We start from the raw sequence: 13951 nt of genomic DNA, 5'->3' as shown, positions 1-13951 counted from the left end.
TGTCGCTTGCAATCTTAACTGGAACAAGTGTCATCTGCATAGTTGTTTGAGGACACATTATAACTGCATATTAACTGGCCTAATGGAAGCATGTACAGAACTATAAGGGTCGCAGGATTGACTCCTGAGGAACCCCACAGGTCTATCCTGTCGTTTGATCTGAGGCACAATTCGTAATATGTCCATTAATACACTAAATAATCTGCATCTCTGGTAAATAGGATGTATTTTATTTGAATGTTTTATATTTTTGTCACGTTATTCAATATATATTAATTGTGAACTGCTCATTGTGATGTACATGGCACGGTTGTGTGGTTTTATATTGCATTTTTTATAAAACTGATGGTTTTTAATTACAATTTGATAGTGGTGGTATTAGGAGGCGGACTATACTTTATATGTCGGGTAAGTCCCCACTGAAGGACCCAAGTACCAAATGCACAGCTTTGCGGTTTCTCTGGTCCATAAGTATGCCAAATGATTTTGTTATCAATCACACGAGCATTAACTGTAAGAAGCTATAGTGCGTTCTTTCCAGTAACGGGGCAAAACAATTAGTATAGGAAACAATTTTTTTGAAGAAACCCTGCAAGGCAAATTACAGGCACACAATACATAGAAAATGAGTGCTGTCATCCGACTGAATGCGGCCGTGTGAGAACTTGACAGTGAGGAATTCATACAATGAGCATTTGGCTCAGCACCCCGCAGACCTTTATGAAGAGGGCACGGCACGCCGGGATCCCGTAAGGAAATACATGTCTTAACAGGAACGCTCATCTCGGCGGCGACTGAGTCGGAGCTCTCTAGGCAGGTGGAACTTCTGTGGAATTGCAGTGTCAACGTTGGATTCACACGAGCCAGTCAACAAGATGTCGTTGGTACAATTCAATGAAAGTCTGAAGACTTCCGACAAAGGTACACACATGATTTCAAAGCATGGGCTTGTTAATCGTTAAGTGTGTTGAGTCACATTGCAACTTCACCCAAAAATAAGGAAGCATAATTTCTGATACTTATGGATAATTAAAATGCCTCTGGTCAAATTAACCCATTGAAACGGTAATTGTTCCTGAGTAACTAACAAAGTTTGTGACCAGGTAGGGCCTTTCTCTCTATTTTTAATATATATTTTATAGCAAATACAGAACTGCGATGCAATGGAGTAAAAAAAAAATAAAATAAAAAACACTTTTAGTCCTTTAATAATTAGGAAATGGTTTGTGTCATATCACAAACAGCTTTATGTGATATGTCATAATCAGATCAGAGCCTTTGATTGGCCCAAAGCCAAGGCAGGGAGGAGTAAACTGCTTAAAATTTGTTTTATTGGGGTGCCAGTCCTCATACGAACTTTTCAAAATAATACCACAAATGTAGTGCTTTTGTTTTTTGTTTTTTTTAAAACCCATGCTACGTACACTGCCCAAAGCTGTTGGTTCCTGAACAAGTTTTTGTATTTATAAGCAGAAGAGTTGGCAAGCATGTAGCTTTCGAAAGCTGCATATTTACATAACCTTAAACATTACATTTAGCCGACAGCAAGAAGCCAAGCAGAACGGGAACCTGATGCCAGTGATGAGGTTCCGATCATGCCCAGATCACATTCCACATGCTGACATCCAAATCCAAGGACACGGGGATGTGTGACATAATCCCTCAGATATCTGAAAACTCCAAACAGGGGGCTCCTGTGAGGGTGGACAGTCAGGGGTGTAACCATCATTTCAGAAGGGTTGATGGGTGAGTGTTCACATTTTTCAGGAGTAAATCAACTTTACGAGTAAATTATATTCACGCATTCAATTGCTCCTTGTAGTGGTGGCCAAAGAACCACCCTAAATCACCAAACCGGTTGAGTTGTAGTACCGGTAGTCAGATGGTGATACTGAACAGAAAAATTCTGTCTAAAATCAATATTGCAGAAAAAATGGAAAGGAAGTGCATTTTTTAACCATTTTCATTATCATTTTAAAAAGCTCAAATCCACTACTCAGATGAAACCAAAAAAAACAACAACAAAAAGGATTACGTCGCGGTGTACTTAATCAAAACACTTAACTTTTTCTTTGCAAAGTCCGATATTTTAATGCTAGGTCATTATTTGAAACGTTACATATGCGCTAACAAAACTAGCATCGCTATTCCGGTATTCATAAGCTTTGTGTTGAAACAGTAAACAGTATGTTTCAACACAAATGGTGCAGCAATTTGTCCAGTTATTGCTGGTTTTAACACCATAGCACTTATGCTTTTTGTTAGCATTAAGTTAAGGGGATTAGTTAGCCAAAGTTCAAGCTACATGGCTGTTTTAAATTTACGTGCAATTGCCTTCGTTGTGTTTTTAGTTTGGCAGTCGACTTCAACTGGAAGTGACAATAAAAACGTGAAGACTTGCTTTTGACGAATTGTTTACTATCTGCCGAACTACTTGGTATTGAGTTCACTGCCACCATAACTCAAATCTTTACTTGCGTGTCAAAGTGGAAAAAAACGGGCTGGTCACCGCTGTACTGTACTAGGTATTTCCTTTCCCCTTTATGGCCTAGGTGCGCACCACATTCTATTCAATTATGTTTTTAAGTGTATGATTTTGTACGTACATTACTGAAGAATATTTGTCTTATTAAAGCACTGCTTGTCTTCCTTTTTTCGCTGGAACGGATTTATAGCATTTAAACTCATCGCAATAGGGAAAGTGGATTTGCATGAACTAGATCCATGTCCAGAGTGGGCGTGTAGTGTGTGTATTTCCACGCATACCCGCGCGCTCTTACTCACTGTTTGTTCTCTAGGGGCGGACACCGAGCGCGCGCCGGACTATAAATCCCTCCGGAATGCCCGCGGAGCGCGGCTCGACGCTGCTCGGCTGCGCGATGAGGACGAGAAACCGACGCGTGGACATGGAGATCGCTCGACCCTCGACGCTCTTCTCTGTAATCGGGATGTGACAGCGCGTCGAGGAAGGACGGGGGGGAATACTAACAATTTGTGCGTCTTTTCCCAACCGTGGAGTGGGAAATTGCGCCTTTGGGATTCCCAGCGTGGAGCAGCTTGTGTTTCATTGATCTCCGACGTCCAAAGTGCGCACACGTTCTGGATCTGTGTGACATTTCGTCTATTTATCCACCAGTGGACTTAAACTGTCGCGCTAGCAAGTGGGGATTTTTTATTTTTTTGGATGCACTTGAGGACAACAAATGACGTTTGGATTTTAACCGCAGCGAGGTGCAGGTCTGCATGGGCCATCTTTAAGGTGAGTGTCAAACTCCGCCTAATAATAATGTTAGGGGAGGCAGTTCAATCGTAATATTCAACATAAATAAAATTGTCTTCCCCTTTGTTTTAATGCAAAACAAATCACGTTCATACAAGTGTATTTTCTAACGGAGCACGGGGATTGTATGTAAAGGCACAAAACTTTAAGTCACATGCACTTAATTTTTTAAACTGCACTTTCAAATTAAAACCACCTGTAAAGATCTTGGAATTACTTTTTATTTCGTTTTCTGTACAAATAAGGTGATTCTCACAACTCCTCCCACCCTCACCAGGACGATGTCTTGTGTATTTTTTCATTTTGAAATAAATCTTGCAGCAGGACGGGGCACACGACAAAACAAAAATATTAAAAAAAAAAAAGTAAGTTAGACTACTGAGCTCATGATGATGTCGTCTCAGCTTACTCACAAATTGACTGTGTGAAATGTGGGCCGGTTGTATGAATGGCAACAGGTGGACACACAGGATTTTTGTAACATGTTCTGGCTGTCATTTATTTATAACTAATTAACTTTTACGCACAAAAAGGCAAGTAGCAACACTCCCTTAATTGAGTTCAATTGTCTTTAAGTGATTTAAAGTGGTTGTTACGGAGCCCCAGACATGACATTAGTGTGTGGGGGGGTGGGGGGGGTGGGGGGCTGGTGCTGGTGGTGGTGGGGGGATGTTTGAGACACTTGTGGCCACAATGTTGATGTAAGGTGCATATGAAATACTCACTGTGTATTTTGTTAGGGATAACGTGCACACTATAATGTGTGACCAGGAAGTAGGTATGATGTATGCACAAAATACATAGTAATAATAGTAATATAATTTCTGCACCGTTGTGTTTGATCGCCTATGTCTAAACTGTTCATAGGAATAATATTAAACCCACAAATTAGTAACAGTATTTTGTGGCTACATTATGCCAACAGTATTAGTATTCCTTTTTGTATGTTATACCTTCGGTATTTTGTGGCTACAAATTTTAGAGCGCATGTATTTCATGGCCAAAAATGTGTATTTTGTGCACACATTATACCTCTTCATGGTCATCAATCCATATTTTGTTTTCAAGTTATACCTTTTCATGGCCACCGATCAGTGTTTTGTGCCACAAATGAGTATTTTGTGAGCAGTCGAATATATTTTGTGCCACAAAGGAGTATTTTATACACTTTTTAAAGCCATTTCATGCTTACAAATGAGTATTTTATTTTTCATTTCATGGTCACGTGTTGTTTCGTTCGTATGTTAGTCGTACAGTGTTCTGGGGCTATCAATCAGCATTTTATGCACAAGTTATGTCTTTTTGTTGGCCCAAAATTTGTGTTTTGTTGGCATGTTATACCTATTCTGTGGCCACAAATTTGTATTTTGTCGGCAATTTATTCCTATTCCTGGCCATAAATTGGTATTTTGGTGCCAAAAATAAGTATTTTGTGCAGAGTCATACATATTTTGTATGTTATACGTACGTTATACTTATTTGTGGGCACAAATTAGTATTTTGTGCAAACGAGATACAGTACTTGATTTAGTATTACAATTTTGTTAGCAAATTATACCTTTTGATGCAAAGGTATTCATATTTCATGCCACATAAGTATTTTGTGCGCACACTATAACTATTTCGTGGCCACAAATTAGCCTGTCGTGTACATGTTATATCTATATCGTGGCCACAATTTAATTTCTCCCTCCACATCACGTCTGGGACTCGGTGAGTTGTTGACGGGATTTCACGTTTTATATTTCTCTCCTTTATTCCAGCTCTCCTCATTGGAACTGAGTCTAAGATGAATTTATGGGATGTGGCGGCCATGTGTTTGTTGCTCCTGAGCTCTGTCGCTACCCGGCCTCTTTACCAAAGCACCCAGCCAGCCAAGAGGACCTTGTTCGCCGCCAGCTACTCTGATTCTGCACGCCAGTCAACAGAGAACCAGGGGGCCAACTTGTTGATGCGCAGTGCCGACAGCAACCTGCAGGAGATCTCCATGGAGGATCAATGTAAGCGTTTGACGACCGTCTGAACCACCCTTGTGCACCTTATGTAATCCTCTGTGAACCACAAAATAGACTGCTAGCTAACAAACAGACAACATTGGCGGGGGGTTTCTGTTAAGTAATAGCCACCAAACTTGAGTGAATTGCAAAGAAGAGCCCATTAAATCCGGATCAAATTAAAGTAGCACTTTTAAAATATTCCTTAGTTGTCACTCTCACTCGCAAAGTGCTCCAAATAATATGCCGTGTGCTTGCTTCAAGCGGTTTATTTGTCCCAGCTGAGGTTTATGTAAAACTGGTCCACATTGTCCTATGACCAAAATGCTAATCACCATTACTTTTATCAATATCATAATCACAATTATGAATCACAATTACACAATAAGCGGCAAAAACATTTGCATTTTTACCGTGCGACTTTTCTGTGCAAAATGAAGCTTGAAACTAGTATAACAATTCAAAACTTTACCCAACCAAAATGCGCCTCAGCTCCGATTTTTGCTGTACTTTCTTCTCTCGACATGACTCGCTCTCCATCAGTCCACTGAGTTACTTTCGCTCCCGCTGGTTTGGTTGCCTGACTACTGGTTGATAAAGTGCTGGATTAGGTATACAGCACAGCCCGCATTTTAAAAATAAATATCATACACGATCAAGTTCATTTAAGGGTGGCGGCCAAAAGTGTGATCACAATTAAAATTCGATCAATTGTTCAGGCCTATTTAAACACCAAAATCAAACTAAATAATTTCGTCTAACGAATCTCAGGTAGCTTAATGCTAACAAATGATGCAAAAAGCCATTGACAGGCTAATGGAAATTTGCATAGATGTTGCCGTAACTATAACCCTTTTAGCAACTGCTACTTGAACACACAAGGAGCATACAAAAATCCTCAGAGGCATAAATTCTCTCTGCTTTTTGGTAACGACAATAATTAGTGAAGACTTTCCCTTAGGGGACCTTCTCTGCCTCTTCTCGCTCTTAAAATCATTCAGTGCCAGCCATATTCAGACCATACCACGTGAAAAAAAAAAATATATGAGTACGTACCTGGGATTGAATGTCTGGATTTGTGAAAGACATAAGAATACATCCTTGACTATAGATAAGTTGTTAATGATGTTGCCAATTCCAAATTTCAACTTGCCCGTACTGTAAAAAACAATATTAAAGGATCATTTAAAAATCGAAAGGATCTCTTCTGTGTAGACGACACGTACAAGTGGCAAAGGTTACCCGGTTAATTCTTATGCCGAGTGGTTAGGATTTCCCACCATTATCAGCCCAGTGGAGAGTGGCCGACGGATAAGGCCATCAAACGGGAAGCTTATCGGGCGGCAGGTATGTCATTTATGTTTTATTATGCGTTACATCACCCTCGTGTCAAAACAGGCGCGTCTCATGAACCAAACCATGAGCGTGGAGGACGCTTGCCAAACACTTGGCCTCTCTTCCGCTGTTTACATTCGCCGCCGCCTCCGCGACCTGAAGTCAGAAATCAACGGCGCGCTTTTCGCTGCTCGAACGCGTCGGCCAGGAGTGGAAAGTTTGAAGCGTTTTGTTTATGTGTGTGCTTAACAGCCACAGTGGGCAGGAATTTTAGTTTGTTTGGAGTTGCGTGACACTAGATCATCTTCACCCAGGAGGCAGGATGGGGGGCCAAGAAGTGGATAGGGAATGGAACATTTGGGGCCAGGCTTTAACCTGCCACCTCATCTTCTGTTTGCGCCGGGCTAACATCACCCGTGTGCTGCGGAAGCCGATAATATTAATATTCGTCGTGCAACCCAGTGTGTGAGAAACTATTTTACGAAAAAAAGAAAAAAAAAATCTTGACAGCACAGCAAACATCAAGGTGTGAATTAGGTATTTTAAAATCGGCAACGCCCTTCCCACCACAAAACGGCAGATTTTTGCAGATCAGTTTCAAACATTTTATTCGTAGCAAAAAAAATAGTTGAAATATGTTTTCAATGTGTTTAAAAAGTCAGTTTTAATAGGTTTAAACCATGTGGTTAAAGCATGAAGGGTGGGGGGTGTGGTTATTTTCAGGCTTTAACAATTTTGCAAATATCTTTACCGGTATATGGTCTCTCTATATGGCAGATTTTCACCTATAATGGAATGTAAATCACGCAATGAACGGGGATAACTGAAATACTGAACTAATGAGCTCGGTCTCAATTCACTCCCAAATGTTCTTACTCATGTAAAATCTGGTGATTTTTAGTTTAATAGTATGTTGTATGAATGGCAACAGGTGGTTACACCGGTTTAATTGTACCTTCTGCCATCCAGCAGTACAGTATTTAATTGTTCTGCCTGTCACTATATGACACTGGAATAAATAGCTAGATAACAAAGATACATTATAGGATGTAAATAAACTATTTTTGGACCGATGAAGTGAAATTGGGAACCACTGGTGTAAACCAACACTGGAGGGAAAGCAGCGCTGGGGTGGGAAAAAAAAAAAAAAAAAAAAATGTCGAAATGGAAGCGTTGCGGCTCTGATAGCGTTTGTGTGCTGCTGATTAGTTGCAGCACAACTTGCACAATCAGTTGCGGTGTGCTGGCCGGCGGCAGGTGCACGCTGCCTGTCTGTCTTTTAAGGCTGCATTTACACCACAAGTGACCCACTTCACCGTTTTCACTCCAATGGGGCCAACTTGGGATGTGTGTCAAGGCAGATCTCCAAATTATGTGGATAAACACAGGGATGCGAGGGAAACAAATCCCTTTATTTCCGAACCAACAAAAATATATCTCACCATATACATCGATAATCATTCCCAAAGATGAATTATAGAATCAACCTCCAAGCGACACTTTCTGTTGCACCCGCCAAGACCTCACAGCCCGCCTGTCATCATGGAATTGCTGTCGTTGTGCCCATTGTTCTCTCACCCCTCCACCGATCGCTCAAACATTCTATCGGGTTTTCTCTCTCTACCTACCCTCTGCCCCTCTACTGGTTTTCATGAATGCATGAGGAGTGTGCTTCTTGACCTGCTCAATATCTAAAGTGCCTTCTGTTGTGAATTGGCGTTATGTAAATAAAACGGACTTGCCTTGACACGGCAGGAATGTAACAAGAGTTGGACTAATTGTCTCATACGAGAACAACAATGTCTCCGTAGATGATGGAGCGGGAGGCGCAGATGCTCATGTTATTGGCGTGTAATTGAAGCAACGTGTGGCGCGGCAGCGCTGGAGACTCCAAAAAGCCTTTTGGACCTGCTCCCTGCCAGCAGATGTTTGCGGCGTATGATGCTCTTCTTCCCTCTAAATAATTCACATGGAAACCCATCGGTTCCTGGTGTCGGGACCTTTGAAGAGGGCACCAAACGGAACAGCTGTCCCTCGGTGGCATTATGGCGCAAGCTAATATGCTAGCTCAGTTTCACGTGTTTTGTTAGGTGATAGGAAGCAGCTGGAGTATAGATGAACATTTAGTCCTTTCACAACGTGAAAACAGCTTTAGACCAGAGGTTCTAAAACCTTTGGGGTCCAGGGATCAGAAATCTTTCCAAGGTTTTTGATGGGAACTCTTGGACATTTTTAACCTAAAACTCATTCAAATTAAATTCAATATTCATCCATTGTTGCTGACACACTACAGTTTGACAACCGCTGATTCAGACATTCAGTCACGCCCGCATCATCACTTCTCTAGACGCACGAGTCATGCCATAAAATTATTTCGCTTTTTCTGATCGACACGCTTTAAGTATCTTCTTAACAGATTTTTGGGCGTTTACAGTGCATCCGATTTCTTCCGCATACTGTTTGACACGACACTGTTGGATAGACACAAAGGGTCCTTTGTTTTCTCGGGTGGATTTTGAATACTATTTTGGGTGTCTGTTGGTGAGAAAATGCCATTGTTGTTTATGAGGCAACAGGCAACACGACATTGTTTTAGTTGAAAACGGTGCAAGCATAAACATCCCCAAAATGTGAGCTACTTATACATAGGCTCTTATTCTTGACACCAGGTTTCAATTCTGCCAAGTGCATGAGTGTCCTCTGTTTCGGACTGTCCAAATTTGTACATGAGTCCTATTTACAGTAAATAGCTACATGAAAAAAAACAGTACGTGAAAGAATCACTGCTAAAATACAGTTGTATTTAACTTTGAATTTCAATACATTTGAATTCAATCCAAGTCTTTTCTTGGGGTGGTACTTGGTGTAAACAATTTGAGGACCGATGTTTCAAGCTGTTGAAAGTCAGCATTTCCACCCTATGTGTATATTGCAGATGACGTGACGAGTCCTTATTCAGAGCAGTTTGACGATGTCATGGACTTCATTGAGGCGACTATCGGCAGATTGCGGCGATCCTTGGAGTCCCGGGGCCTGAAGGAGCGGGAGCAAAGGCAGAGGGGGGCGGCAAACACACGAGGCGAGGGGAGGGCGCACAGCGGCGACAGGAAACGAGGCCGAGGCAGAGGCGGCGGGACCCGAGGGGCTGGCGGAGGCAAAGCGGGACGGGGTCGCGGGAGGACGTCGGCCCGTCCCGGTCGAGGATGCCTCCTGAAGGAGGTCCACCTCAACGTGACAGACTTGGGTCTGGGCTACCAGACCAAAGAGGAGCTGATCTTCCGCTACTGCAGTGGCCCATGCGCCGAGGCCGAGACCAACTACGACAAGATCCTCAGCAACCTCAGCCACGGCAACAAGCTGGACAGGGACGCGCCCTCTCGCACCTGTTGCCGGCCGGTCGCCTTCGACGACGACCTGTCCTTCTTGGACGATAACGTGGTCTACCACACACTTAAGAAACACTCGGCCAAGAGGTGCGCTTGTGTGTGAGACGCGTTCAAAAACCTTCAAAACAATGGAGCTTACAAAGAATATACTGTTACATTTCCTCATTTTTTTTAACTGCGTTTTCAAAAAACAAAAAAAAACAACAAAAAAAAAAGATACAAAAGACCGCCCCCCAAAAAAGTTTCTTTCTTCTGGAAAGCCTCCCAGGAATATCCTTTTCTTTCTTTATATGGTGAGGACTCTTTCAGACACAACAGGATTCAGCAGACTTGACACCCCATCATATGAATATAAAAACATACTGTATATAAATATCTCTCTATATATACAGTACATATATGTATACGCTTGTGTGTAAGAGGTATATTTATTAAGATGGAATTAACTTATTGTTATTTATTTCACTTGCGACAAGTTGTTGTCTTTATTTATTGAGACGCTTGGTTTCTCCTGGACACCGTCAACATGTTCACGTCCATTCTGGAAGCTTCCTCCATTCAAACTCAACTGAAAACATGTTACATTTAGTGTAGAGTGCCCCTTTCTTCCCCTTTTTACCCCCGTCACTGCTTCTCGTCAAAACCGACGGGCAAATTTACCGTCCTCCGAGGGGAGTATGAGTAACGTTAAAAGACGCAGGGCAGAGGCTGGTTGAAAGGAAATAGCCGAAACAGTGACGCGGTTGTGAAGTTTAACACCTGAATATCCTGCTTCGCTGGGTGGGTTGACGCCGCTTATGCGCACATTTTGCAAAACTCTCGAGACTCAGGACCAAAAGACAAGCTTGTTTTTAGGTTGCACCACTCAAGAGAGAAAGTGCTGTCAACTGTTTTACAAGGAGGGAAGGTAAAACCGGTTCTGGAATAAACAGACCCTTTCACACTCCTTGCCAAAGCCGGCTTTTTCCCACGTTACAGAAGAAGGAGTTGGAGTGTAAAAAAACGACTGAATTTGTCGTCTTTGTGGGAGTATCGGATGCATGACAGTTTCGGAACAACTGTAAAACAAATGTAAAACCTGATACAGTAGCCCCTTGAACACATTAAATCCCGTCTTATCCCCCGCCCCATGTCATGTTCTGCGCATAAGGTAGTTGAAAGTCTCCGATGCACCTATTTTGTGGAAATCTGTGTCACATGGGCTAAAGACTCTGGAAACAGTCGATTTTGGAACTGACAACGCGTATTTTTCTTTTTTCTCTATTCTGTGTGAAAGGTAGTTGCCGGCGGGTCAAAGTTGACCACTAATTTGCCGGCTTATCTGGACATCGTACCATCTCATATTACATCTCTCATTCGTCAATTTTACGCAAACCCTGCGAGAAAGGGGATATAGATTCAGGACCAAAAGAAGCCAGTGGTAAGAGACGGTTGTTTGTTTTTTTCCCCTCGACTTTTAGGGCTTTCTGTTTGTCTTTACTTTGGAAGTTAGCCTGATAGTCTGGCACATGACCAGGTGGAAACATCTGGATCTGTGGAGTCAAAATCCCCTTTCACACATCAAATTTGTCTTTTTCCCGTGCCACATCGTCTTTTATATCTCTAATGCACCAAGTTTGCGTACATTTCAGTATGAAGGGAGCTAGAGACTCAGGACCAAAAGAAGCCAATTGTCAGAAACAGTCTTTTTTTTTTTTTTTTTTTTTTAAGGCTTGGTGGCTTTTTGTTCGTCTTTCCTTCACATGACCATCTGAGAATCGCAGTCCTGTCCACCGGTTGCACGTTTACAAGCAGGCGTAAATAAACAAAAAAAGGAGCTGTGGTCCCTGAGGACTTTGTAGTCAAAGGAGCCTCCTGCCAATCAGCGATCCGAATCCGAAATGATTCTTCTTGTCCCCCGAAGGAGGGAGCAGGCCCCCCACTCTTGCACTCTGAAAAGAGGATTTGAAAGTGATCCCCCTTTAACACGAGTCTTAAGCAAACATCCCCCGCCGGCTAAGGCAGTTTTAAGGGAGACAGTCGCTACTGTACGGCTGTCAGCGTCAAAGTGATGTTCCAACAAAAGCAAAAACCTTTAAATAAGACGGAACGGGGAGGGGAGGCGTTCCTGCGTGTTTTCTACACGTGATAACATGTTCAATTGAGGGAATATTAACATCACGGATAAGGGCAGAGGAGAGAGGCGAGCGCTTCAAGGGGAAGAAAGATTCCTCGGGGAGGGTCTTGACGTTTCCACGGATTAGGGACCAAGGTATCTGTGCCCACCCGGCAACAAGCAAGGCAGCTTTACAGCGTATAATCCCCCCTCAACACACACACACAAATCCACAACATGGAGATGAATTTAGGCCAAACCCGAGGAGGGAAAAAGCTTGCTTTTATCACAGCATACCTCATCAATTGGATCATCTTCCCTGTTTGGTCCACAAGTTTTTTCCAGATGACAACTTCGGAGACTTCCCAGAAGCCCCCGTATTCGTCCCGCTTCTTTAGACCAGGGGTCCTCAAACTTCTTGGGTCCAAGGGGGAAAAGAAAACCATCATAATCCTAACACTAATTAAAAATAGATATCAATTTTCAAGAAAAAAAAGATTAAGATTTCAGGTTGTGTTTTTTTTTTTTTTTGAGAAAAAAGTTGTAATGTTATGAAAATTAAGTTGTATCTTGTCAGGGTAAAAAGTCAATTTTATGAGAATAATGTCGCATTTTTCCTATGATAAAGTTGAAATTGCATGATATTGAAGTAACATCTTAATTTTAATTAAACTTTATCCTTGTATTATTATGCTTTCTATTGTTGAAAAGACAACTCTTCTCTCAGAAATAGGCCTATTTATTCCTGTTATACACTTTTTGTTCTTAAAAAAAACAAAACTATTTAAGCAGGGATGGCCAATTTATGTGATAAGTCACAATACATTTTAATTGGCCCAAATATAAGGCAGGCAGTGGTAATTGGTTTATCTTCATATGTAGGTTTGCTATTAAAAATAAATATGACAATTTATTGCAAATTATTTTGCACTCCCCCAAGGGTTTGAGAACTCCTGCTATGAAAAGCACAAGCTCAAGTGTAACCTTTTTTTTTTTTTTTTTTAAGGGTTGCCACTTGTGTCAGAGTTTGTGTACAGTATTATGTCGATGTTATGGCAAAACATCATGCATTTTGTTTGAATTTTAGGACCCTGAGGACGAACTAAAATTGGGAATTGGATGCAAAAGTGAGGAGATAATCAGCGAAAAAGGGGCCTGCAAAGGGAAAGTAAACATCATCCTCAGTGTTAAGGATTTGCTTTCTGTCGTTTCGTGTTCCAGAACCAAAGCTCTCTGCAAACTTTATTTTTGTACAATATTCATTTTATAAAACTTTTTACAGAATAAAAATGTGTTTCTACGTGTGGGTTTCTCTCTGCCTTTTAGCCCTGACATACGTGACGCACGGTACTAATTTGCTTCGCTGTGTGTTTACATCAAGTTCAATGCAAAATTGAGGATGGGAGTTGATGGGAGAGCAACCCCCCACCACCCCCCACCTTTCTGCGCCGCATTCCTGAACGCCAGCCCACCCGCCCGTCAGGGTCATACAGTAAACACAAACGTGAGTCAGGGGGCTCAAGCCTTGTTTCTATGGAGTAAAAACAATCGTGTACAGCACATTCTGATGGGAAGATATTGCAGCTTTGCTTAAAATGCCAAAGTAAAATATAAAGTAGATTCACACTATTCAACAAATGGGTTTTAACAGATGTCAAAGTCTGTGGTCATCTTTCAAAATATTTCTAATTTGGCTGTTGGATACTCAGACACCTGAACAACATATAGTATTTAAAAAAATACTCCTGAATAAATCTTTTACAATGAAATAAAGTATAATTGTTTTTGGAAGACTAATTTTAACAGTATCACTATCACGATATTTTAAGTGACAAGATTGCAATTCACTGCTAGCGTTAAG

General features: G+C 41.6%; 1 protein-coding gene across 1 annotated transcript; it reads left to right on the top strand.

Moving 5' to 3' along the window:
• Window positions 1-1351: 1351 nt before the first annotated feature.
• gdnfa (glial cell derived neurotrophic factor a) lies at window positions 1352-13332 on the top strand. The gene is made up of 4 exons (XM_086054524.1): window positions 1352-1746; window positions 2799-3259; window positions 5044-5280; window positions 9545-13332. Exons 3-4 carry the CDS (start codon window positions 5070-5072, stop codon window positions 10096-10098), a joined length of 765 nt encoding a protein of 254 aa, XP_085910650.1. The 5' UTR covers window positions 1352-1746; window positions 2799-3259; window positions 5044-5069; the 3' UTR covers window positions 10099-13332.
• The last annotated feature ends 619 nt before the right edge of the window (window positions 13333-13951 follow it).

This window comes from Filicampus tigris, chromosome 15, assembly GCF_054856515.1.
Source record: "Filicampus tigris isolate MCC_2025a chromosome 15, RoL_Ftig_1.0, whole genome shotgun sequence".
Taxonomy (NCBI): Eukaryota; Metazoa; Chordata; class Actinopteri; order Syngnathiformes; family Syngnathidae; genus Filicampus; species Filicampus tigris.
The sequence above is the reverse complement of the archived record's forward strand: the minus strand, read 5'-3'. Positions and strand labels throughout refer to the sequence as shown.

Coding starts and splice junctions, on each gene's coding strand:
- gdnfa (XM_086054524.1), top strand. CDS start 5,070: ATGAATTTATGGGATGTGGCGGCCATGTGTTTGTTGCTCCTGAGCTCT. Junction 5,281..9,544: donor GATCTCCATGGAGGATCAAT/GTAAGCGTTTGA, acceptor TGTATATTGCAG/ATGACGTGACGAGTCCTTAT.